Source organism: Lutra lutra, chromosome 6 (assembly GCF_902655055.1).
Source record: "Lutra lutra chromosome 6, mLutLut1.2, whole genome shotgun sequence".
Lineage (NCBI taxonomy): Eukaryota > Metazoa > Chordata > Mammalia > Carnivora > Mustelidae > Lutra > Lutra lutra.
Window position 1 is genome coordinate 128,288,503 of NC_062283.1, and position 23,828 is coordinate 128,312,330.

Sequence of the window (23,828 nt, forward strand, 5' to 3'; positions counted from 1 at the left end):
GATATGAACCTGGAATATATCCCAGAAGAGGGCCCAACTAGTAAGGGTTCACTCTACTGCCCTATAAAAATTCACCATACCAGAACAGTTAGTGTCAGGTCTATTTTCACACTTTATTCATTTTCTTTCTCTTCCTTAATTGCTCTAGTCTTCTCTAAAATCAATTCTCAAAATGAGTAATATTTTCATTTTTCTTTGCATAAGGTGTTTCTTCTCTACCCTTTCATTACTGCTAAAGTACATACACACGTACTGGTCACATGTATCGTTAATAACAGCTATGTTCCTAAATCAGCCAAGGGTGCTCTCAGTAGTCTAAACATCTGCAGTCAGATAGCAAAGCGGTATTCTAACATCAGCATTGAAAGAAAGCTTCCCCAAATACTAGAGAGAACAGAATGATCGTCCTACTCCATTTCACTGAAATAAAGGCATCCTATTTGTAAGTCTCCTAGTGATATACTGGAAACAGGATTATATTTCATTGAATAAAAAAGGGTACAAAGTGGGGCACCTGGGTGGCTCAGTTGGTTAAGCATCCAACTCTTTTTTTTTTTAAAGATTTTATTTATTTATTTGACAGAGGGAGACAGAGATGACACGTAGGCAGAAAGGCAGGCAGAGGGAGAGGGAGAAGAAGCAGGCTCTCGGCTGAGCAGAGAGCCCCATGAGGGACTTGATCCCAGGACTCAGGGAAGGAAGCCGTTTTACCAAATGAGCCACCCAGGCGACCCTAAGCATCCAACTCTTGATCTCAGCTCAGGTTTTGTTCTCAGGGTCCCAAGTCCAAGCCCCATTGTTAAAAAAATAAAAAAAGAAAAAGGGTACAACTCAAATGTACACCAAAGTAATCTAATGTTTATAATCAATTTTGCCTTGCTTTACGTATGGAACAAACACGAACATCTGTAAATTAGCACTGTGTTTCACAGCTTTCTAAACCTATTCTTATGCATGAAAAAGTATAAAAACAGCCAAGGGATACTACCTGTCTCAAAAGCTAAGTAAATCACATTTCAAAATTCAAGTTTACAGAATTTATACAATTTTAGAAATTCAATCTTAGGGAAAAGACAATAAGAGAGAAGAGCCTGCACAGTATTTATAATTAAGAGGTCATTTTGTTAAAATTTACTTTTGATACCAGATAGATACAGTATTAAATTCTGGGTCATTCTGCTATGTCTATGTTTAAGATCATCAATGCTTGCTGGTTTTTGTTTTTTTTTTTAATTCAAAAGGTAGTTTCAACTTCTTACTTTCCAACCATTCCTGAAAATAAGTCAGTTTACACAAAATAATAATATTCTATTAGAGACACTTGCTTTTATAATTGACAAAAAGAAAAGCTTTTACTAAAATTTATACCGAAGGCCTAAGAGCTAACCAATATTAGGGCATACATACAAAGTGTTCTTTAGAAGAACCAGAAACTGGGGCGCCTGGGTGGCTCAGTGGGTTAAAGCCTCTGCCTTCGGCTCAGGTCATGGTCCCAGTGTCCTGGGATCGAGCCCCACATCGGGCTCTCTGCTCAGCAGGCAACCTGCCTCCTCCTCTCTCTCTCTGACTGCCTCTCCGCCTACTTGTGATCTCTATCTGTCAAATAAATAAATAAAATCTTTAATAAAAAAAAAAAAAAAAAAGAAGAACCAGAAACTGTTCTCTTAAAATAATTCTAATATAAAAGTAAAAAATACAAACTTTGACCACTTGATTTACAGTAAAAAGGAACCTTCACCTTTTAAAATGCAATGTTAGAGCACCCTCTGCTGACTAATCAACTCAAAGCACTCCTACCAAAAATAAAAAAATTAAAAAAAAGAAAGAAATCTTTGCATTTGAGTTAGATCAGCACTTTCCATTTATCATGTAATTTTTAAAACTTAAGGAAACAAAGGACTATAGGGGATAAAATGGTAATCAAATAAAGCCCCCTCAGATTCTCTACAAATCAACAATATACTAAGTATTCATTATGTGTTTGCCACTGTTCTTAAATTTTCTATTCTAATATGGACAAATAATGTAAGCAATTTAGAGAGACCATACAGAACCAAAGAAAACGACAACTAACAAATAGAATATCAGCAAGTATGGTGGGAAGACTGAACGGAGACTTTCAAAATCTGGTCCTACTCACTCATTTGAACAAGTTATTTTATTTATTTCAGCCTCATTTTCATTCACCCACTGAACAAACATTTACTTAGCACCTCTTATGTAGTACTGCGTAAGGTACAAAAGTCCATGCCCAAGTATCTCATGCAGATATTTAAACAACTGTAATAATAAATAACAAATAGCAGGAGTTGAAGAGTAAGAAGTAATTACCGGTTTATGCTCTTTCTACTTTCTTTTATGAATTATCTAAACTGGTGTTTGATTTCCTTTCTCACTGGAATGTATTTAAAACTCCAAAAAATCAAGTATAAGAAAGATGTTATTACCCTACTCAAATAAATGCTCCTCTACTCTTAAGACACTTGCATGGTCTCAAAAGTCTCAGGCCTATAAAACTTCAGTGGTAGATGCTTCCCTATAATGATTATCCTATCATATGAAGCCCACTGCTTAAATGCCAGGTAGATATTGATAGCCTATGACTCCTTGAACACAGGAAGATGACTCCTTTAACTAGGAGGAAACTGCTCTAGTTGGGAGCAAAAAGAGAAAAGATGAAGACTTAGCCCAGAGGTCCTGGATTATATTCATGCCTCTGGAAGCTATTCCTTCCTCAAATATATGGAGTAGCTAACAATATGGTAGTTAGTTGCCCCTTATGCAAGGGGGATATGTTCCAAGACCTCCCCAAGGATGCCTGAAACCAGAGACAGTACCAAACTCTACGTATGCTACGTTTTCTCCTATACATACAGACCCATGATAAAGTTTCATTTATAAATTAGGCACAGTAAGAGATTAATGACAATAACTTAGAATAGAACAATTATAACAAAAGTTATAATAAAAGTTATGAGTGTGGACGCTCTCTCTCAAAATATCTTACTGTACTGTACTCACCCTTCTTGTGATAATGTGAGATGGTAAAATGCCTACGTGATGAGATGAAGTGAGGTGAATAACATGAGCACGATGACCCAGTGTTAGGCTACTACTGTCAACCTTCTGACAATATGTCAGAGAAGGATCATCTGCTTCCAGACCGTGGCTGACTGAGGGTAAATGAAACTACAAAAAGCAAAACCACAGATAAAGAGGGACTACTGTACTAAAGGAAAGTTTTATCAAAAGCCATTAAATACAATGAGCTTACAGCAAGACATAACTACGAAAGTGACATCATGCATAAAAAGTTAACACCCAAAACCTACAGCAAAGATAAGTGAATACAATTACTTTCACATAAACTCTCTAAAAGGAAAAATAATTTTAATTTTTTTACTCCTTAATAAAAGATTCTCAGAAGACATAAATACTAACAAAGAACATGACATATTTGAGCCAAATTATTACCCTGTGGTAACAGAAATGGGTCCAAACATTATTTGTTGATATAGAATACAAACTTACAGAATACAAATCTTATCAAATACAAAAAAACCCCACCATACAGGATGGATTAAAACAGCAGCTGAAGGATGGCGACTGAGCAATCGTTTACTTAAGAGAGTCTGAGGTTTCCCATCTTTTCCAGAGTTTCTCAATTGGGGGTGGTTTTGTACCCCGTCATCTCAGGACACCTGGAAGCACTTTTTATAACCATGACTAGAGGGAATGCTACTAACTCTAGTAGGCATAGACCAAAGCTGCTACTAAAAATCCTACAATGTACAGGGTAACCTTCCCACAGCAAAGAATTACCTAGGTCAAAATGTCAATAGAGCCCTTGTTAAGAAGCCCTACCTTACACTAATAAAACTGAAAGCCTAGTGTCAGTCACATGAATTCTTAACAATAAAGTGTATATAACTAATACACATACAGCAATACAATTTCAATATTCAACTATATAATACAGATCGAACTGTCGAGAATAGATAGATCCTACTGCTACTCACCCACAATCTTTCCCCCTCCTTCCTTTCCCTCTACTCTCCTGATCCTCACTCCTCTTTTTTTTTTCCTCACTCCTCTTATACTTCTTTTAAGCCACCTTCCCATTCCAAAACCTCCAATTCTTCTGAGAAATAAAAGAAACGGAAAACATTGACTTATCTATGCTGCCTGATGTCTAGAACTATTCAAGCATCATAATGAATCTGATAAGTGATCATGAAACTTGTCAATAGTATTATTTAAAAATGAATGCTATAAAGAACTTCGCCATCCTTTCCCAGAAATGCCTCAAAAGGTTAGAAATGTGACCTATAACTCAATACAAAATCTCCTTGCTTCCAAAATCAATAAAAAATATCACTTTGTGTGTTTCTAAATCATTATGAAAAATCTACTCACTTGTGGGAATTCCAGGTGAGGTGAGTTCCAAGAGTTGACCCCTCACTTCTAAGTAATGCTTATATTCAAGTCAGCTGCACTTGTTAAACATCTCTCAGCTTCCTTTTTTGTGAGCCTCTTTTAAAAAATTCTTCATATTAATACTCCAGATTTAGAATGCAAGCCCACTTTAAACCTACTTATAGTGTTCATATTTAAGTCTTGACTTTTTCATTCAACTACATTCATATAGCAGCATTTCAATACCTATATCCCAGCATACCTTGAACCATTTTTTATATTCTTCTCTGTAATTTCTCCAGTTTCATTAAATATTTTTGGAAGCGCAATTTATAAAACTCCCAGTAACAGAGGAAGTACAAAAATACATCATCCATACATGGATAAACCTAGATTTAGGATTTACTTTCAATGTTTCTTACGAATGATAGAATATCAAAATTATTTTTCACATAAAAAGGAAATCAATGTATTTTAAATACTAAGCCAAGGCTAGATAAAATGTGCATATGGCACTAAATGTGGCACTCAGTTTGAAAGATGCCACTTTAGGTAATCATGGGTATATAAAGATCTGTCATAAAAATTCTGGAGATAGAAGCAAAAACTGCATAGTGTCACAGACTGACTTATTCATTAGGGAGTCTTAAATATGTCTGGGAAAAAAAAACTTAATCAAATACACTATTATTATGCCACTGAAAAATCTGTTGTTGAAAATATATACAAATCTGTCCAGTCTCCCATGCATCCAAAAGAAGGAAGAAATATTTTCAATAAAATATTTGAACAATAGTTTAAAATTCACTGTATTATATGAGCTAGACTACTGACTTATTTCTTTATGTAACTTTTAAAAAATTGCTTCAGGGCACTATACCTTCATAAAGCTAGCATATACTCAATGCTTAATAATGCAGAAAAATTCACTCACCATTTCAGTGGTGTGCCTTCATATTCAAACCATATCTCACTAATGTCTTCTTGTCTCATAACCTTCTGAAAGTGCTTTTTCACTTTGTCAGTTACCAACGTCAAATAACTTACTCTTGGCAAAAGCAACTGAAATGAAAATTTGTAAAACCGTATTTATTTACTATTTTTTCAAAAAAATATATACTAAATAGGTCTTTGAATTTTAAGGAAAAACAGCCATGTTCTTTGCATTACTTTGAATATTCCACACAAAGTCAACTGCTTTTTAAAGCAAATCAAAGGCTAAAGGTTAAGACGTTTTAAATTTCTTTTGAGGTCATTACTTTAAGTAGAGCTTATAGCATAAGTACCCAGAATAAACAACACAAATCTACTTTCTGTAATACTTTTCTCCACATAAAAATACAAATGTAATCAGATGTCATGCTCTTTAGGATACCTATTACGTCTATCAAATTTAACTTAAAAATTGGTATGATTCACCTGAATTAATTAAACTATTATGAGAAAATAATAAGGTACTTCCTGACTTATCAATCGGGACTTCTCAATTGGTCCATCATATTTTGATAATCTACCATGTATTAGCTTAATCGCGATGAAGAACACCTCTTCTATATGAGGCTAAAATAAAGGTAAAAAAAAATTCATAAAAAGTACTTACAAAAATACTTTAATGCAGCAACAGAAAAGCCTTTAAAGATCAAACAAATTTTTGTTTGATGAATAGGGGCCCACTACGATACAATGAATAAAGAATGGCACAATGAGAAACAGTATTTGAGGAATATTCTAGCCATGGTAGATATAAAGAAGATAAGATTATAAACTGGAAATCTGTTATGGAAATATTACATGAAGGGATGGGCATGAAGGAATGGAAAAATGAGAAAGATCTGGAAATCAGTCAACAGATTTTGGTTATTACTAATCAAGAAACTGAAGGAAAGAAGTAAGTTTAAGATGACTGACTGTAGAGCCACACATTTAAAGGGCAATAAGGCACAAGTTTAAGGTATAATGCTGGTAGACCGGTCATCTGCCACTGTCCAGCTCCTCCCTCAATCCTGTCTTTATGGAGACTGGGCCTACTTGGACTTTGGAGAGAAAAGTCTGAGAAGGAATGTTGGGCTAGCCTCAACTGGCATAATTATGAAGGCCACCATTATTTTTCCCCCACCAAAGATATACAGAAAGAAAACATAAGAGAGCATTTAAGAAAACTGGTTAGAATTTTATAAAGAACACATGAGTGGACAAAAGGAGGAAACTGGCAAAAATTCATGTTTTCCCAGGAGATACTCTGGTCATTCCTTGCTTTGCTAAGGTTCTGTCTTTTGCTGGTAAAACTGTTTTATTACTTTCTTTCAGCTGCATTTGAGAGGCTAATTCTGCATCATTTTTCATGCTGTTTATTCAGTTATTATGTCTTTTGGTCAGTAAATCAAGTAGAATTATGGGGCTGGGGAATATATACAAAGAGAAATATTCTGGGTAAAGGAACTAATATTTAAACACTGAAGATCAAGATTAACAGGCTCCAACTAGGCAAGAGAACATGACAGTGGTCCTGGGGACAACAGGGTAAAGGGGGTGGGAGGTAGCTGGCATGATCCAGTATGGAAGAGAAGGCAATTACTAATACTAGAAACAAGCTTTTGGATAGCAAAGATGATTCAACAAAACGTAAGCTCCTCCTTTATGAAGAAACAACTAGAATGTGGATTAGGAAATAAGAGAGAAAGGAAACTAATACAGTGTACAAGAAAAAGCACTAGTTGTTTCACAGGCAATGGTATCACCTCTAGTTTACATGGCAGTTTAAAAAACTTGTCAAAATCAGGGGCGCCTGGGTGGCTCAGTGGTTTAAGCCGCTGCCTTCGGCTCAGGTCAGATCTCAGGGTCCTGGGATCGAGTCCCGCATTGGGCTCTCTGCTCGGCGGGGAGCCTGCTTCCCTCTCTCTCTCTCTCTCTCTCTGCCTGCCTCTCTGTCTACTTGTGATCTCTCTCTGTCAAATAAATAAATAAAATCTTTAAAAAAAATAAAAAAATAAAAAAAAATAAAAAACTTGTCAAAATCATATTCTATTAAATAAATGGCAAAGAAACGATTCATTAAAATTGGAAATGACAAAATCAAATATAGATGTAACATGGACGTTTCCTAAGAAAGTAAAACAGCATGATGGATCAGCCATTTTTTTAAAATAAATAAGTACACAGTTGACCCCTGAACAATGTGGTAATTAGGGGCACCAAACCACCACATAGTTCAAAATCTTCATGTGTAACTGCTGACTCTCCAAAAACCTAACTACTAATGGTCTACTGTTGACTAGAAGCCTTACCAATAACAAAGTCAATTAACAGGTATTTTGTATGTATTTTACACTGTAGTCTTACAATAAAGGTAAGAAAATGTTAAGAAATCATAAGGAAAAGAAAATACATTTAAAGTACTGAAGTGTAAAAAAAATCAGCATATAAGTGGACCCTCATAGTTCAAGCCTATGTTAAGAATCAACTAATCTGTAAGTTCTATCAACTGTAAGTTCTATACTAGTAAATCCAGAACTTTTAACTTCAAATGTCTCTTGGGCATTAAATAGTAATGTATCCTACAGAGAATATTAACCTACAAAGATTACAAAAAAAGAGAAAAGACACATCAGAACTGATGAGCATGGATAGTAGCTCCTGATTCTGGGGTGCTGTACTACATGCATAGGGTTTAAAGTTGCTGTAAAGTCCACAAATGATCTTCATGAAATGAAAACTTCTTCACAATAAGGAATGAGGAACCCTAAAATGTAAGCTCCATTAAGACAGGGATTTTTGTTGGTTTCATTCACTGCTACATTCCAAATGTTCAAGAGTGTCTGCTTTATAGTAGACACACAATAATTATTTGCTGAATGAATCACAGATCCCAAAGATCAAGTGACATAAAGCCAAAAATGATAACTAATAAAGAATTTTCATTCTTAAGACAGAATCTATACTGAAATGTACTTGGAATCTTCTAATCTAAATTAGCCTGTTGGAGTAAATTGTAACTAACATAAATACCGGTAGTAGCATTAAGAAATAACACTAAGATTTAAGAATGACTGTATTAGATATAATTTATCTACTTAATAAGTAAAAATGAAAAAAAAAAAAGTAAAATGACATCATCCTACCATCTATATTCAAATAGTACCACTCACTGATTTTCTTATGTGTATCTCATTGGTTTACTTTCTTTTAATTATGATAAAATTAATTATGGTAAAATATATCTAGCATAAAATCTGCCATATTTAAGGGTATAGTCATTGACATTAAATACATTCACACTGTTGTACAACCATCACCACTATCCATCTTCAGAATTTTTCATCATCCCAAACTCAAATTCTGTACCAATTAATCTAGTAAAACTCCCTCTTCTCCCCAGGCCCTTCGGACTTTTCTAGATACCTCATATAAGTGGAATAATGAACTATTTGTCCTTCTGTGTCTGGCCTATTTCACTTCCATTAATGTCTTTGAGGTTAAGTTCTTTCAATATGAAAAGGATTATCCCCCTTTGGGGAAACTGCCAGCTACTTGCAATCTATTGTTCTCTCATTCTTGATTTAGCACTATCAAGAACTCAGTGAATACTAACATACAAGATCTTTTTTTTTTTTTTCTATACAGCTTGTAAGGAATACATGTTTCATATAGCTGTATACATCACTTTGGTTCTGACACAGGTAGCTGTAATATTACTTTTTTATACCAAATCCTAACTTTTCCAGTAATTTTAAATTCTAAAATTAGGGACTTCTAAACCTAGAATGAATATAGAATTAAAATATACTAGAATTCTGTTCCATGTGTGAGGCATCACACCAGGCAATGAAGATAGAGCACTGAAGGAAACAAGAGTTCTTGCTCTCACAGAGCTAACAGGCTAGAAAGGTAGTCAGTAAAAACAAAATTACAAATGTGATGAGTGCAAGGAGAAAGTAAAGAATGTTATAAGAGCAAGTAGCAATGGAATTTAACTTCATGTAGGGGCTTAGGGAAAGCCTGGACGGGATGTCTACGTTAAGGCAACAGCCAAGAAGTAAAGAGGACTCAAACATGGGTGTTGTGGATGTCTGGTTCTGAGCCAAGTGGGAGATCCTGCTGCTCATTGTAGACAGAGGAAACTGCAAGAAGGCATGGAATGAGTATAGAAAGACAAAGACTGGCCCAATGAGGAACCATAAGTTGAAAATGACAATAATATAGAGGGTTGAGGCAGAATAGTACTAAAGAAGCAAGGGACCAGATCATGGAGAAAGTTGTAAACTACACAAAGGATCCTAAAGATGATGAAAGGCTACAAAAGGTTTTAAGCAGGCAGATGACAGGATCAGATATGTGTTTTGAAAAGATGACTCCAACTGCCAACTGCAAATGGAAAGAAGGCAAGAATGAAACTAGGGAGATTACTTAATACTATGAAATCCCATTGGTTTTTACATGGTGGTCTAAACTAGGCTGTAGCAATGGGTATGGAAGAAACTGGGTAAGTTTCAAAGATATTTGACATGTGAAATCAGATGGACTAAGTTACTAACTGAATGCCTGGGATACAGGAGAAGAAAGCAACAAGGATGAGTCCTTTCTTAATTACTGTTAAGAGTTATTAATTTAAAAAAAAGAGTTATTAATTAACTGGGTCTACTTGCAAAAAGAGGAAGGGATTACAGCAGATGACCAGTCTGTCTGGAGGTAATGATGATGTGTCCAGTTTCAAAACACTCAGTTTGATATCCAGCAGACACACACATAGGTCTGGAGTTCAGGAGAAAAATCTTGGGTGTTGTCAAAATAAATACTAGGAGTTTTAGCTCAACAAAGAGGTAAAAATGGATGATAACTCCAGAGGGGATAAAGTGAAGAGGAGTGAAAAAAGGCAAGGCCCCAAGGAATGCCAACATTGAGAAACAGCAAAAGGAAAGAGATCTGGCAAAGGAGACCAAAAAACCCCCCAGAAATGTAGAAGCAAAACCAGAATTATGAAACATTGCAGAGCAAGAGAGAACAGTGCCACAAAATGGAGAAAACAGCCAACAACATTAAAACACCACTGAGAGGGGCGCCTGGGTAGCTCAGTAGGTTAAAGCCTCTGCCTTCGGCTCAGGTCATGATCCCAGGGTCCTGGGATCGGGCCCCACGTCGGGCTCTCTGCTCAGCAGGGAGCCTGCTTCCCCCCCCTCTCTCTCTGCCTGCCTCTCTGCCTACTTGTGGCGTCTATCTGTCAAATAAATAAATTTTAAAATCTTTAAAAAAAAAACAACACACAACACTGAGAGATCAAGCAAATGAAAAGTCAAAAACAGACTCAAAGTTTGGCAAAAAGATGTCATTAGTGACTTCAGCAAAGACAGTTCTGTTGGAGTAGTATGGAACTGTGATTCCAGTAAAATAAGTGGGAGGTGGGAAGGAGACAATGAGTACAGACCACCTTTTTAATAAGTCTGGCCATGAAGGGAAAGCAAGAGACTGAAAGAGAGATGGGGTCAACAGAGGATTGTTTTAGGGTAGGAAGGATGTAAGATTATATAAATGCTGCAAAAAAGGAGCTGGTAGGTAGAAGATGAAAGGAAAAGAAAGAAGGCAGGGGTGGAGGTAGGAGAATATGAGAAACCACCATCTTCCTGAGGATGGTGGGAAGATGGGATCCAGAGCAGAGAGAGAAGGCTAGGGCTTGCCTTGGAGGAAGGACACCTCTTCCATTATGAGAGAAGTAGTCAATATGTGTGAGTGCAGATGTGTTTAAAATACTTGGTGCCAGAAGGTTAAGGAAGCAGGAAGTGAGGTTACCTGTTAAGAGTGAAAAATAAGGTCAGGGCTCAGCGAAATAGTTTTGAAGAAGAAGAACAGAGACAGCTGACTAAGGAAACATAAAAGGACCACTGTGTAATGTTTAGGGTCCACTCAGATTTATGATCATATGAATGAATGAGTGATTTCCTCTTGTAACAAGTCAAAAATATGAATGCATATTGGTATGTATGCTTTTACTTTAGATAATCTAAATGAAAGTCAACAGTTTAAATAAATATAAGAAAAACAACAGAAACTGAAAGACTGCTTAGTTTCTAACTTTTTCTTCCTAATATTCCCCGCAAAATAAGACACAATGCTCAGACATAGATATGGGATATAGGCTGAAAAGAGATTATGCAGAGGCAACAAATCAAAATGCAGAAATAGGAATATATTTAAATTAATATTCTTTTCCATAGGAAACAGACTCTTTGAATAATAATTTAATTTATAAATTTGGTATGAGTAAATATGCTTAAACCTAGTTTCTAAGAAATAAGGAATAAGCGCTATAAAAAGTAAACTACAGAAGCACCTGGCTGGCTCAATCAGAGCCAGGGTCTTGATCTCAACATCGTGAGTTCAAGCTCCACACTGGGTGTAGAGATTGTTTAAGAATAAAATCTTTTAGAAGAAGAAAAAAAAAAAAAAGCAAACAACATTTTCATTCACTTATCCTTTCTACACAACCACCTGAACATGAGTGAACTTTTCCGGCCACGGTGATAATCCTACTAATCACCTCACCTGAGCTTTGAGAATGTCCAGGAAAGAGGTTTACTGCCTCCTAGGCTATGATATTTTTACCTCATTTCATCTGGAATCTTTACAATATTATCATTATTATAAAGTAACACAATTAAAAATACATTTAAGCGTAATTTACAACTAAGACACATGTAAACCAAAACCAGACTGGCACTATCATTCTCATTTATAATTCTAAGACTAACCACTGCTGAGGTTTTCCTGTATTTTCTTCCTGCATGTAGTACCTTACATTTAATTATTTATGTATGTATATAAAGAGCAAAATACAGGTGATGCTACATGGTTTTAAACTGTAGCTTTTTATTTAGTATTTTTTATATGCCTGTCACCTGATATTTTTCAAAAACATAGTCGTAATTGTTATATGAAGTTCCTTTGGGTGAAAAATTAGGGGAAACTGTATTTCAAAAAAATTATCAGTTAAACAAAAGAGCTTTCTTCCTCCTATAGATATCCCCAATACTTGTTGCCATTTTCAATTCAATTAGAGATAGCTAGAAAACAACTTAACGCTCCACTCTCACAACAAACTTTTTATATTTTACAGATTTCATACATAAAGAAGGAAAAATATTATATTCTTTACTTGTTTTTTTAAACTACAAGAAGCTGTCAAACATTATATTTTGACTTAAAAGTAAACAGACTTAAATTACATATTTCTCATATTTGCCACTTTGACCAACTAGACACATATATTCGTTTGTTTAGTTATGATTAGAAAGGCACCAGAGGTTAAAGTTTTAATTAAAATAACAGAAACTAGTTTGGAAACAAAACATAAGTGATATCCTAATATATATTACAGAAAGAGAAGGAAAAAAAATATACCTAGCAAGTGAAATTCTTCTAAAAATAAACTGTGACATTTTGTTTTTAACTACGGAAATTTTTCTAAAGGCAGAAAACTGTTGAGATTTCCAAAGTTAAAATGACTCAAAAGTATATATTCAGTTATGATAACTTGAATACTAGTAACAAAAGACTGCCCAATTTCTCTGAAATTATTTTCCATAAGAAAACCCAAAGAGACGATTTAAAAACAAAATCCCAATGTGAATATATGAGACTTTCATGCACTGAGTGCCTACCACTCGCATGACCTATGCCAGATGCTGAGGATACACAGAGAAAAACGAAACCGTTCCTAAACCCAAAAAGTGAGTGTATGGGGCTCCTTAAGTAGCTTCCTCCATCAGTCTGACTTCCCATGGCTGGAGCAGGCTGAGGAACAGTGCTACCCCTCAAACAGATAAGGGAGAAAGCAAAGGGCAAGCTTTATTAAAGCAAAACAAGAAAGTCCAACACCACAAATAAATTTTCACTTTTCCAGATATTCCTAGGTAAATAATATTATGTGTACCTGAGACAAAACTAAAATAATGACAACTGAGAATGTCTTTGTCTATTAGGGCCTATTCAATAAAAAGGCAAAATACTATTATTTCTGATTGACAGATGCTCAAGTTTGGATTATATGTGCACTTAGAAAAGGAAAACAAGGGGCGCCTGGGTGGCTCAGTGGGTTAAAGCCTCTGCCTTCAGCTCAGGTCATGATCCCAGGATCCTGGGATAGAGCCCCACATTGGGCTCTCTGCTCAGCAGGGAGCCTGCTTCCTCCTCTCTCTCTGCTGCCTCTCTGCCTACCTGTGATCGCTCTGTCAAATAAATAAATAAAATCTTTAAAAAAAAAAAAAAAGAAAGAAAGAAAGAAAGAGAAGGAAAACCAGCAGGTTATAATCAGAAGATATTTGGTATTGTTTTCTAGAACAGATGACACTAGTTCAAACCTATAAGTCTACATACAGTAATTTGTTACTATGTATTTTATATAATACATTTTAGCTTATCAACATACGAAAACACACACATTCATATGTTCATTGAGCTATAAAAAAGAATTTGGTAAATAGTTGCTCGGAACCACTTAAATACAGAAGAACCAAATCTGAGCCTATTACTTTCAAAATTGCTCCTATAACAATATAACTTATAATTGTATATATTCATGAGAAACGAAAGTCAAGGAGGTCCCATAATCAACACATCAACAGCAGTTTTTCCCCTCTGGGGGGTAGGATTAGAGGTAATTTTTATTTCCTTCCTCTTCTTGATCTGTGTTTTCTAATTTTTTTCCATAATCAACAAGCATTAATTGTATATAAAATGTTGGGTAACAGCCTCCAGGTTCTTAGAGCTTCATTTACAAAAACGGACAAAGGTAGATATCCCATTTTCCATCATCAACATACTTACATAATATGGTTCTGCCTCCCGTTCAGTTATCTCATCCTGATACAGGGTGAAGCAAGTTGGAATTCGTCCAAACCAGACATCTCGAAGCACATCTTTGTCATCTGTCATTCTTCCAGTGGTTAAAGCAGTGCATATAGGCTAAATTCTTTTTTCACCCAAAGCCAAACTGAAAATAGAACAAAGAGCATTAGTTAGATCCTTGCAAGGATAAATGAACATGTTCTAGAACAAAGAAAGATTATAGGAAAAAATGGATGCCATGAACGATCATTCATTTCAAAAAACTGTGTGATCAACATTCTTTAGAAAGAACGCAAATCAGCACAATAAATTCTAAATGCAGAGCTATTATTTATTTAAAAGGATCATAGAAGTAATTCAAAATAACGTGTGCTAACTTATGCACCTAATGAACCACAGCCAAAGTGAAACTATGCTTGTATCATTGTCTCAAGCCCCAGGAGAGTCTATTGCTCATCTAAAGTGAAGTTTGCCTATATCCTTATGGTCCTTTATAGCCCAATTCCAAACTATTATCCCTGCCCCACCTAACATATTCAACCTCTCCTTCTCCATCTAGATAGTTTGTTTTGCTGGGGGAAAAAAATATGCACGTGCACGCACACACATATACCCTGGAAAAAAACTTTGTATAGACCTATTTTCTTTCTAATTTCATCCTGCCCACGGTTTGGTTCCACCAATATTTCCAATCTTATTTACTATACTTCTTTTTGTAAACCTTCTAGCAGAACTATCAACTTAAATACCTTGCTCTCTGTCTTACCATTCTCCCTAATACGCTCATCTCCCACCTTCAAATACTACCCACTCTGCAAACCCAGATCACAATCCTCTACTGCCATGAGTAGTAGTAAATGTTTCTATACTAACTTAAGTATTCTCTATCCCACATATATAGCACTAAATCTGCAAACTGAAATATTCTGCGTATGATAGAAGAATATAGCTTTTGGCCTCTGTAATATCCAAGTGTCTTCCAGCACTATTTCACAACTAGGTAATAATGTAATATACAGTATGAGTAAATGCAGAAATAAACACTGTCAGTACCTGGATACTGAGATTCCATATCCTTCTACATATATATGTACAAAGATATAGATATATAGCTTTCTAGATATAGATACATAGATATATAAGATATATATCTTACATAAAATATATATAAATATTTAAGATACAGATACACACACACACACACACACACACATCTCCCATCTTTCATTGGCTAGCATATTCTATGGCAATATTTTAAATAACCACATCAGTTTAGCCAAATACCAATTACTAACACTGAATTATTCAAAGAGCTTTTCTCTCTTTTCTCATCCACTGACCAATGCCAAGCACATCAAGATTACCATTCGTTAATTAGTCAAAGATACAAAAACTCAAGAGTTCTGAATTTTGTATCACTATAATTAAGTGCACCTTGGAAGTCAACTGGATGCAACATTATCTACAGGTAAATAAACTGAAAGAGGTGAAAAAAAATCTGTCCAACATTACAAGAGCACTTAGTTAACAGTTAAACCAGGATAAACATCGCAAGACCACTAAAGTAACAGTGAAACCAGGATAACAAATCTGGTCACTGAGTTACTGAACCGAGTCTAGTGCTCTTTCTGGCATAATGCAGTTTTAATTTTTGTTAAAGTACATCCATAAAAGTCACCATTTTAAGCAAATGATACAAGCGTTCACACTTCATATAATTCCACCCTGATACACTTCAACTTCAAACAACATACTGAGTTTCTCTGCAGAGAATTTCCAAGTTTACATATAACTCAAAATTAACACTGAAAGAAAAGGCCTCGCTATTTCTGGATTACATTAATATCTTGTTCTTTATGAATAAATCTACTGATGACAAGGAATAATGAAATCTAAGTTATGGCAAATAAGTAAATCTAAAGTTGAATCTAATACAACGGTGGTAAGCAGTGGTTTAACTATAATACACCCAATTAACCATTAGCTAGAACTAAGATTCCTCTCTAGCTCACAAAGAAAAAGAACTTGAGACAAACAGTTCCTTTCCTAAGAGATTTTAAGAACATTTAAATACAATTTTAAAGCCAAAAGTCTCTATCAATATTGTCACACTGGATAATTTTTCTGCCTCAGAAAAAAATAGGTAGACAATATAATTCAAAAGAAAATTAAAAATTAAAGTAGGTATGGCCACTTAAATAAAGTTCTTTCCTTCTTTCCAACCACTATCCTCTCAAGAAGGAATAATAATCTGATTTGTCAGATTCCAAGACACCATCTGAGTCTTGTTTATTAACAGGCAGGGGTTATCATAAATAAAAATATTATAGATTTGGGTATGGCTCCCTTCTCTCCCTCTACTCTGCCAGATGACAACACTTGGCCACCCTGCTATTTCTTTCCATGGCACTGTCTTCTGCTTCTTCCTGTGTCAGAAACAATAAAAAGAAGTGGCCAATATCTCCCTTTTCTCTTTGTTTCTGGGAGTCTCTCCCCAACAATGATGGAAGTATGGACTTACCTTTTACTGGTTTTATACCTAAAATCCCACTGCAGAACTCTGGTAAACATAAGACTTTGCCAAAGTTCTAAGGTAGGATTTTAGGTACAGAACTCAATACCTTATTTCCCATATACCACTGTTTCTTATGTATATATACCTTACAGGACCTCAAGGGAAGATCTGACTGAGCCAAGGCAGCTGAAGGTGCCATGTGGTAGTCAATACAAATTTTACAAAACAACAGAAATTTCTAAACAGATTTATGAAAACTTCAAACAATGTCACTGGGTCAAACTACACAGATCCAAATTTATAGCATCATAAAATGTTAGTCTTTCAATATTAATAAATATTCATGTATAATGAATTATGTAAGAAAGCAAGCAAATACACTTAACTAAACAACATCCCAAAAAACTAGCTGATACACTGATACAACTAAAGGATATATTAAATCGTATTTTTTAAAACAGAAGCAGAAAAACAGAATTTAACTCTTGAGAGGCACTACAATGTGGGGGTTCAAAATATAGAATATGGAGCCAGACTGCCTGGATTCAAAACCTAGCTTTATCACCAACTCTGTGACCTCAAGTAAGTCAATTAACTTCTCTGTGCCTCAGTTTTCTCGTCTGTAAAATGTGAATAACAGCACTTACCCCATAAAATAGATAACAAAAATTAAATCAATACATGTAAAGCACTTACGACAATGCCCATAATACATACTATGAAGTATCTATCATAATTTACAGAACCAACAAAAGCATGTCTCAAAATTAAACACGGTGGGACATCTGGGTGGCACAGTCAGTTGGGCATCCAACTCTCGGTTTTGGCTCAGGTCCTGATCCTAAGACTGAGTCCCACGTCCAGCTCCATGCTCAGGGTAGAGTCTGCTTCATATTCTCTCTCTCCCTCTGCGACCCTCCCACTCATACTCGCATGGGCTTGCTCTCTCTAATAAATGATCTTTTTTTTAAAAAATTGAATACTTCTATTAACACTCAATATAGAGTCAATCAATATTTGATCATTTCCTATGCCTAGCTGTGTGGCAGATGCTGAGGACATCCAAGATGATGGTAGTGACAGTAACAACTTTTTAAAAACCTCAGGCATTGTCCAGAAGATATTATCTCCTAACCCAGTAAACATACCATAAACTTTCATATCTTTTCTATGGCTTTGCTCATGCTGGTGGTTCCTTACCCTAAAGCAGCCTTCCCTACCTTGTCTTCTGACTTAAACATTCTCTAGGACCCAGCTCAAAATAGCCTCCTTTTTTTTTTTTTTTTTTTGAAGATTTTATTTATTTGACAGAGAGAGAGACGGAGAGAGAGGGAACACAAGCAGGGAGAGTAGGAGAAGGGGAAGCAGGCTTCCAGCCGAGCAGGGAGCCCGATGCAGGGCTCGATCCCAACACCTGGGCCAAAGGCAGCCACTTAACAACTGAGCCACCCAGGCACCCCGACAGCCTTTCTTTTATGCATAACTCAAGTGAAACACTTCTTTTCTCATTGCACTTTCACTTTTACAACACTTATAAAGTTACAGCAAAGGTTTTTTATCTCTGATTTCCAATCTCGTATTCTTTCATTTATGTCATACCAGTTGCCAACAACCTTCCAACTCCAAAATGTCCATGGTTATAATTAAATGCTATTTTATGAAAGCTTTCATAAGGGAAGAGGGTGGAAAGGGAGAAGAAAAATATTAATATCCCCTATAGTGTTCAGGGAAGAATTTAAAAGATACTGAACTTAAAGAATGTGTAGAATATAAAAAAAAGAATGAGTATATGCAGAATGGGTAGAATATTCAATAGGTAAAATATGGAATAAAGATACTCCAAGCAGGGCAAAATAGCATCAACAAAGACAGAAAGTGTGCAGGAGCAATGTACATGCCAATTCTTTAGAAAACTGAGTTGGGAGGGGTAGTAGATAATGAAAGAGCTGACACAGTGACATGTTATCACCTGGGATCCCAGGCAAGTCACTTTCCTACAAGGGTTTCCTCACCTTTGAAATTCACCAGGTTGTTCTGGGGTGAAAAAAAATCTAGAGAATAGTACATGGTACTAACATATACTAAGTGCTGAGAAATAATAGCAATTATTATTTCTCTACTGTCAAATCTGTAAATGTAAAGTGAAACTAGATCATGAAGCATACCAAACAGAAGACTGTGGGTTCTCAATTTCATCGAACAAGCCTACAAAGCCTGTAAGGTTTTATAACAGTGAAATTAAAACAACTACCTAGTAACAGTGCACAAAAGGAGATCTCAAGTCAGAGAGAGGGTAGCCAGGAAGCAATTTCAACACTAAGGCATAAAATAATGAGTGCTTGACCTAGACTGGTAGCAGTGGACAGATGAAAGACAGATATGAGGTCTTTCCAAGGAAGAATGAATAGAAGTTAATGAAAAATTGGCTGAAGGATAATGAACAAGGACAGGAAAATTTAAATGCCAACAGCAGGCAATACAGATAGATAGTTAAGGGGTTTTAAAATCAGACTGACACGGGTTTAAACCCAGACTTCCACCTGTAAGCTGTGTGTCCTAGTATCCCGACATCTTTGAACCTTATATTTGTAGAAGATAATTCTCATTTCACAGGGCTGTTAGGTGTTTAGCACTGGTGACCACTCAATAAATGACATATGCACTTAATACATGATTTCCTCATGCCTCCATAACCTGTCTCCTTAAACACCCTTGGTCCTTTTCTTTTTGACCAATTCTTAATCTTCTTTTAAGAGTCAGCTTAACATCAGCTCCTTGGGAAGCTTTCCACTAAGCAATCTCCAATCTAATTACTTCTATAATAGCATGTTATAACCATGCACTGTAGTTATGTTTATCTTATCGCTCTCTTGCCTGTCCTCACATTGAACTGTGAGTTCACGGACAGCAGAAGCAGAGTCATATTTATTTTGTATCCTCTATATTAGCATAATTAGCACATAGCAGGCTCTGGAATTTTTGTTAAACAATTAGAAAATGTATAAAATATATAAATTGTAAAGTTACACTAGCTACTTAAGAAAATTCTCCACCTAAACTCTTCTCCAAATCAGTATAATCACTCTTTAAAATCAGTAAATTTCATTATTTTGCAAGATTATTTTCCCCTCTCATACGTACACTACAATTTCATCACCATGCATCCAATTAGAAGGCAATATTTTGGAAGCATAGAAATCACAACCCATGATGCAGTCTACTAGAAGTAAGCTTGTGGAGGACAGGGCCATTTCCTGACTGCTGCATTCTCTGCAACTAACTCAAGGCCTGGAACAAAGCAGGTTCCCAGCCAACAATATTTAGCAAACAGCACAAGAAGTATAATAAAAATATAATGCAAATTACTAGTCTCTTTCACACTACAAATCAAGAAAGGCTAACCTATTACTTGAAGCTATTCTGCTGACACAATCCCCAACTACCTAGAAACTACTTAAAATATCAAATAACTACTGGTAGTAAATTTGAAAACATCTAAAAATAATCTATGCTGGCAGGTCTCCTTTTAAATTCATGAACACTAACCTCAAAAGTAGGCCCTGAGTACTGACCAGCATTCCTACATTTTCAGTGTCCATTTATTCTTCTAGATCACTATTTCATTATCACCACCATGATCTGTCCTAGATCACCATTTCATTATCTCCTCTAATTTTCGCATCTCCTCCCTCACTTTCTCATAGCTAATGAACTAGCTTTCTATTTCCTTCTATGCTGTTACTAAGGACGAGTGATTATCAACAGGGGTTTTAATGAACAGCCCAACCCCTATCCTGGGGTAATAGCTCCTAAATCTCTCCCACCTCCTGCCACTGTTGAAGTGCACAAGGACTCAGTCCTTGAGCCACACTTTGGAGATCTCTTGTGACCTTTTAAATATCATTTATACATGAACAATTCCCACATTTATCTCTTCAGCCCAGACTTCTCTTATAAACTCCAGTTTTATAGATACTATGCAATATGGACATTTCATTTGAAAATTCAGCATGTACAAACAAAAAATGATTTCAGACTTTCCTCCCTCACCTCCCTTTTATTCTGTGGTCTTCCCCAAACCACAAAGTGATAAATATTTTTTAGCTGCTAAGGCCACATATCTTGGAGTCATCCTTGACCCTTCTTCATACCTCTTGCTTTAGCTTAGACACAAGCCCAGAATCCGGTCATTTCTCACCATCATCACTATTATCACACTGATCCATGTCACCTTGACCTTAAACCTGGATAAATGGCCTACTACGGGGTCTCATTATTTCTGCCTTCCTAAAAGACAGACAACATAGCAATCAGAAAGATCCTTCTAAACACAAGTCAGATGAGTTTACTCCTTTACTCAAATCCTACCATCCCATTCGAAGCAAAAACTAAAGTTCTAACAAAGTCCTACAAGGCTGTATATGACCTGGCCCCATTCTAACCTGATTACCTTCTTCTCCCCTTTTTTGCTCACTCAGTTCCAGCCAAACTAGCTGGTAAGTTCCTGCCTTAGGGACTTTATGGTAGGTCTAATGGCTCATTCTACTACATCCACATGAAATCCGTATCACTTTTAGCTCTCCACTCAAATATCATCTTTTCTAAAGCTACCACAGCAATTTCCCATACAGGCCACCAACCTTCCTTGTTACCCTTCACAAATTTATTCTTTCTAGCACCTTCACCACCTGACATTTTAAAATTAATTTTTACATTAATATCTTTCTCTCTCACCCTCCAAGTGAACTTCATGATGGCAAGAATTTTTATTGTTTTGTCCACTGCTTATTATTATATTTACTTTTCGTTCGGTGCCAGGCACATAACAGGCACTCAGTATTTATTAAATTAATAAAGCAAACCTACACTTGAGAATGTACATTATTCTAAATAGTCGTAGTCATATAGTACCATTCCATTCACTTCCCCCAGTTTTAACCAGTATACCTTTGAAGATCAGAACACATACTCAAAATCTAGCATAAAGCTCTAAAATTCACCTCAATTGCTACCCTCAGCCCAATATCTTTACTTTCAAATTCAAAATTCAACCAACAAATCCATCTATGGAAATCACAAACAATTCAGTTCAAATCCAAGTACCCAGCTCAAAAGACTGAAATTTATCACGTGGATTCTGGAAGGCCTTGGAAGTTCAGAGATGTTTGACAGTCCCTTGAGTTCTGATTGCTGCTGAAGACATGCTGTGCCTCACCACCCTTGAGAAAAATCTAGAACCAATCCAGTTTCTCTACGTTCCTCCAGTTTCAGGTATGATTTGAAAATAATCTAAAGTATAAAGGATGTGAAAGTTCTTTGCCAACAGAAAACGACTTCGTCAGCACTAAATATTATTAGTAAAATGAGAATGAATGCCGTTGAGAAAATAAACTGGAGGAATCACCCACTAAATTCGGATAGAATCGAACTGCCTGTAAAACAATTACAATTTAAATAACTGTTCCACGAAAAATGCACGTCTTGAACTAAACTCTAGAGCCTGCGATAAGACGCCACGCTTCCTACTTTCATAAGGAACTGAGATATTCCCAGAAAGATCACACAGGCTACACCCTCCGGCCTGCCCAAGGTCCTCGGGGGCGGCGTCTGGCCAACCCCACCTCCCACGGAGGAACCACCTTCACCCGCCACCGCCGCCCGGGGGAGCGCTCTTCTAGCCCGCCACTCGCCCCTCCCTCTTACCACACCTACCTGGCACCTCCCCAGCCCTTCTCCTCTGGGCATTTCCCCACACTAGGAAGACGGGGAGACGGACACACACACATACACACACAATCACACACACCCTACCAGAAACGCCAGCTCCTTCTCCGGCTTCCCGCACCGGTGAGGACGCTCGAATCTCGGGCTCTGGTAGGGCGCCGGCGCAGGGGGCTTGACACACTGTCCCGCAGAGGCGCGCGAGCCTGGAGTCCCGGCAGCCCGCGCAGCCGCAGAAGGCAGCGCCGCGGAGGTCGGAGCAGAGCCCTACTGCACTTCCGCCCTCCGGTATCCAGCCAATACAACCCGCAGCGCCCCGGGGCCTTGGAAGCCCACAGCAAGTCCAGTCACTCTCGGCGCCCGGAGATGACGTCATTGGATCCCACGTGGTCCACACTCCACCCTTCGCTTTCCGCCCAACCCCGGGAGGAGGCCCGAGCCGCTCCTGAGCATGCGCAAACAGAGCGGAGCGCTTGAATAGGGGGCGTCAAACCCCTGGCAAGTTTTCAGCTTAATACCCGTTTAGGGAGTCTCGTGCTTTTGGCGTAGTCATTGGCGTTCGAGGCTAATATAAGTTCTGCAAGAGTAGAGACTTTCAGAACTGCTGAGACGGTGCCCCACAGAACTTGACTACAGCCTCTCTTTCCTGGTTTCACAGAATAATATTAAAAAGTGGTTTTCAAAGTGTTTTCTCATTTGGTCTTCTCAACTTAATCCCTGCTGTCAGACCCACAGCAGGGATTAATAGCGGTATTTAATAAAAGAAGACTATACATGAGTAGTAAAGCCATCTCATCCAACCAATAGGGCATACCTATATCTTTATGTTCATGAAAATAAGAGCAATTAAAAATCTAACTCCTAGGGGCGCCTGGGTGGCTCAGTGGGTTAAAGCCTCAGTCTTCGGCTCAGGTCATGATCTCAGGGTCCTGGGATCCAGCCCTGCATCAGGCTCTCTGCTCAGTGGGGAGCCTGCTTCTCCCTATCTGCCTGCCTCTCTGCATACTTGTGATCTTTCACTCTCTGTGTGTGTCAAATAAATAAATAAAATCTTAAAAAAAAAAAAAAAACCACTGACTCCTAAAGAGTGTTTAATTTGATCTATCCATAAGTCTTAACTGGGTATTTAACATCTAATCATGCATGCCATACAACATAATTCTATACATGTTAGATAAATATTGTGCTGAGACTCAAAATAGGTTCCTGGCCATTGGGAATTTTAGAGAAATCCTAGTAGTAGCCACAGGATTCTCTTAAAAAGAGGAATCTTCTTGGAGATAACTAGTCCAGTGATTTTCAAATGATGAGTCACAACCCATTGGTGGGTCATCAAATCAAG

At 36.9% G+C, this 23,828-nt stretch overlaps 1 protein-coding gene across 5 annotated transcripts in view; it reads right to left on the reverse strand.

The window, feature by feature from the left end:
- Positions 1 to 22,847, reverse strand: part of ATG5 (autophagy related 5) — a 129,185-nt gene extending 106,338 nt beyond the window's left edge. Inside the window, exons 1-3 of one of the 5 annotated variants that reach the window (XM_047734006.1) lie at positions 22,577 to 22,847; positions 14,230 to 14,395; positions 5,351 to 5,478 (exon numbers count right to left, since the gene is read on the reverse strand). In XM_047734006.1, the coding sequence (XP_047589962.1) occupies positions 5,351 to 5,478; positions 14,230 to 14,337 (236 nt within the window). In that variant the 5' untranslated portion in view covers positions 14,338 to 14,395; positions 22,577 to 22,847. Of the gene's footprint in view, positions 1 to 5,350; positions 5,479 to 11,084; positions 11,179 to 14,229; positions 14,396 to 21,846; positions 22,004 to 22,571 lie in introns of those variants that run through there. The other 4 variants (XM_047734007.1, XM_047734008.1, XM_047734009.1 and 1 more) reach the window with 4 other exon arrangements.
- Between the last annotated feature and the right edge of the window lie 981 nt (positions 22,848 to 23,828).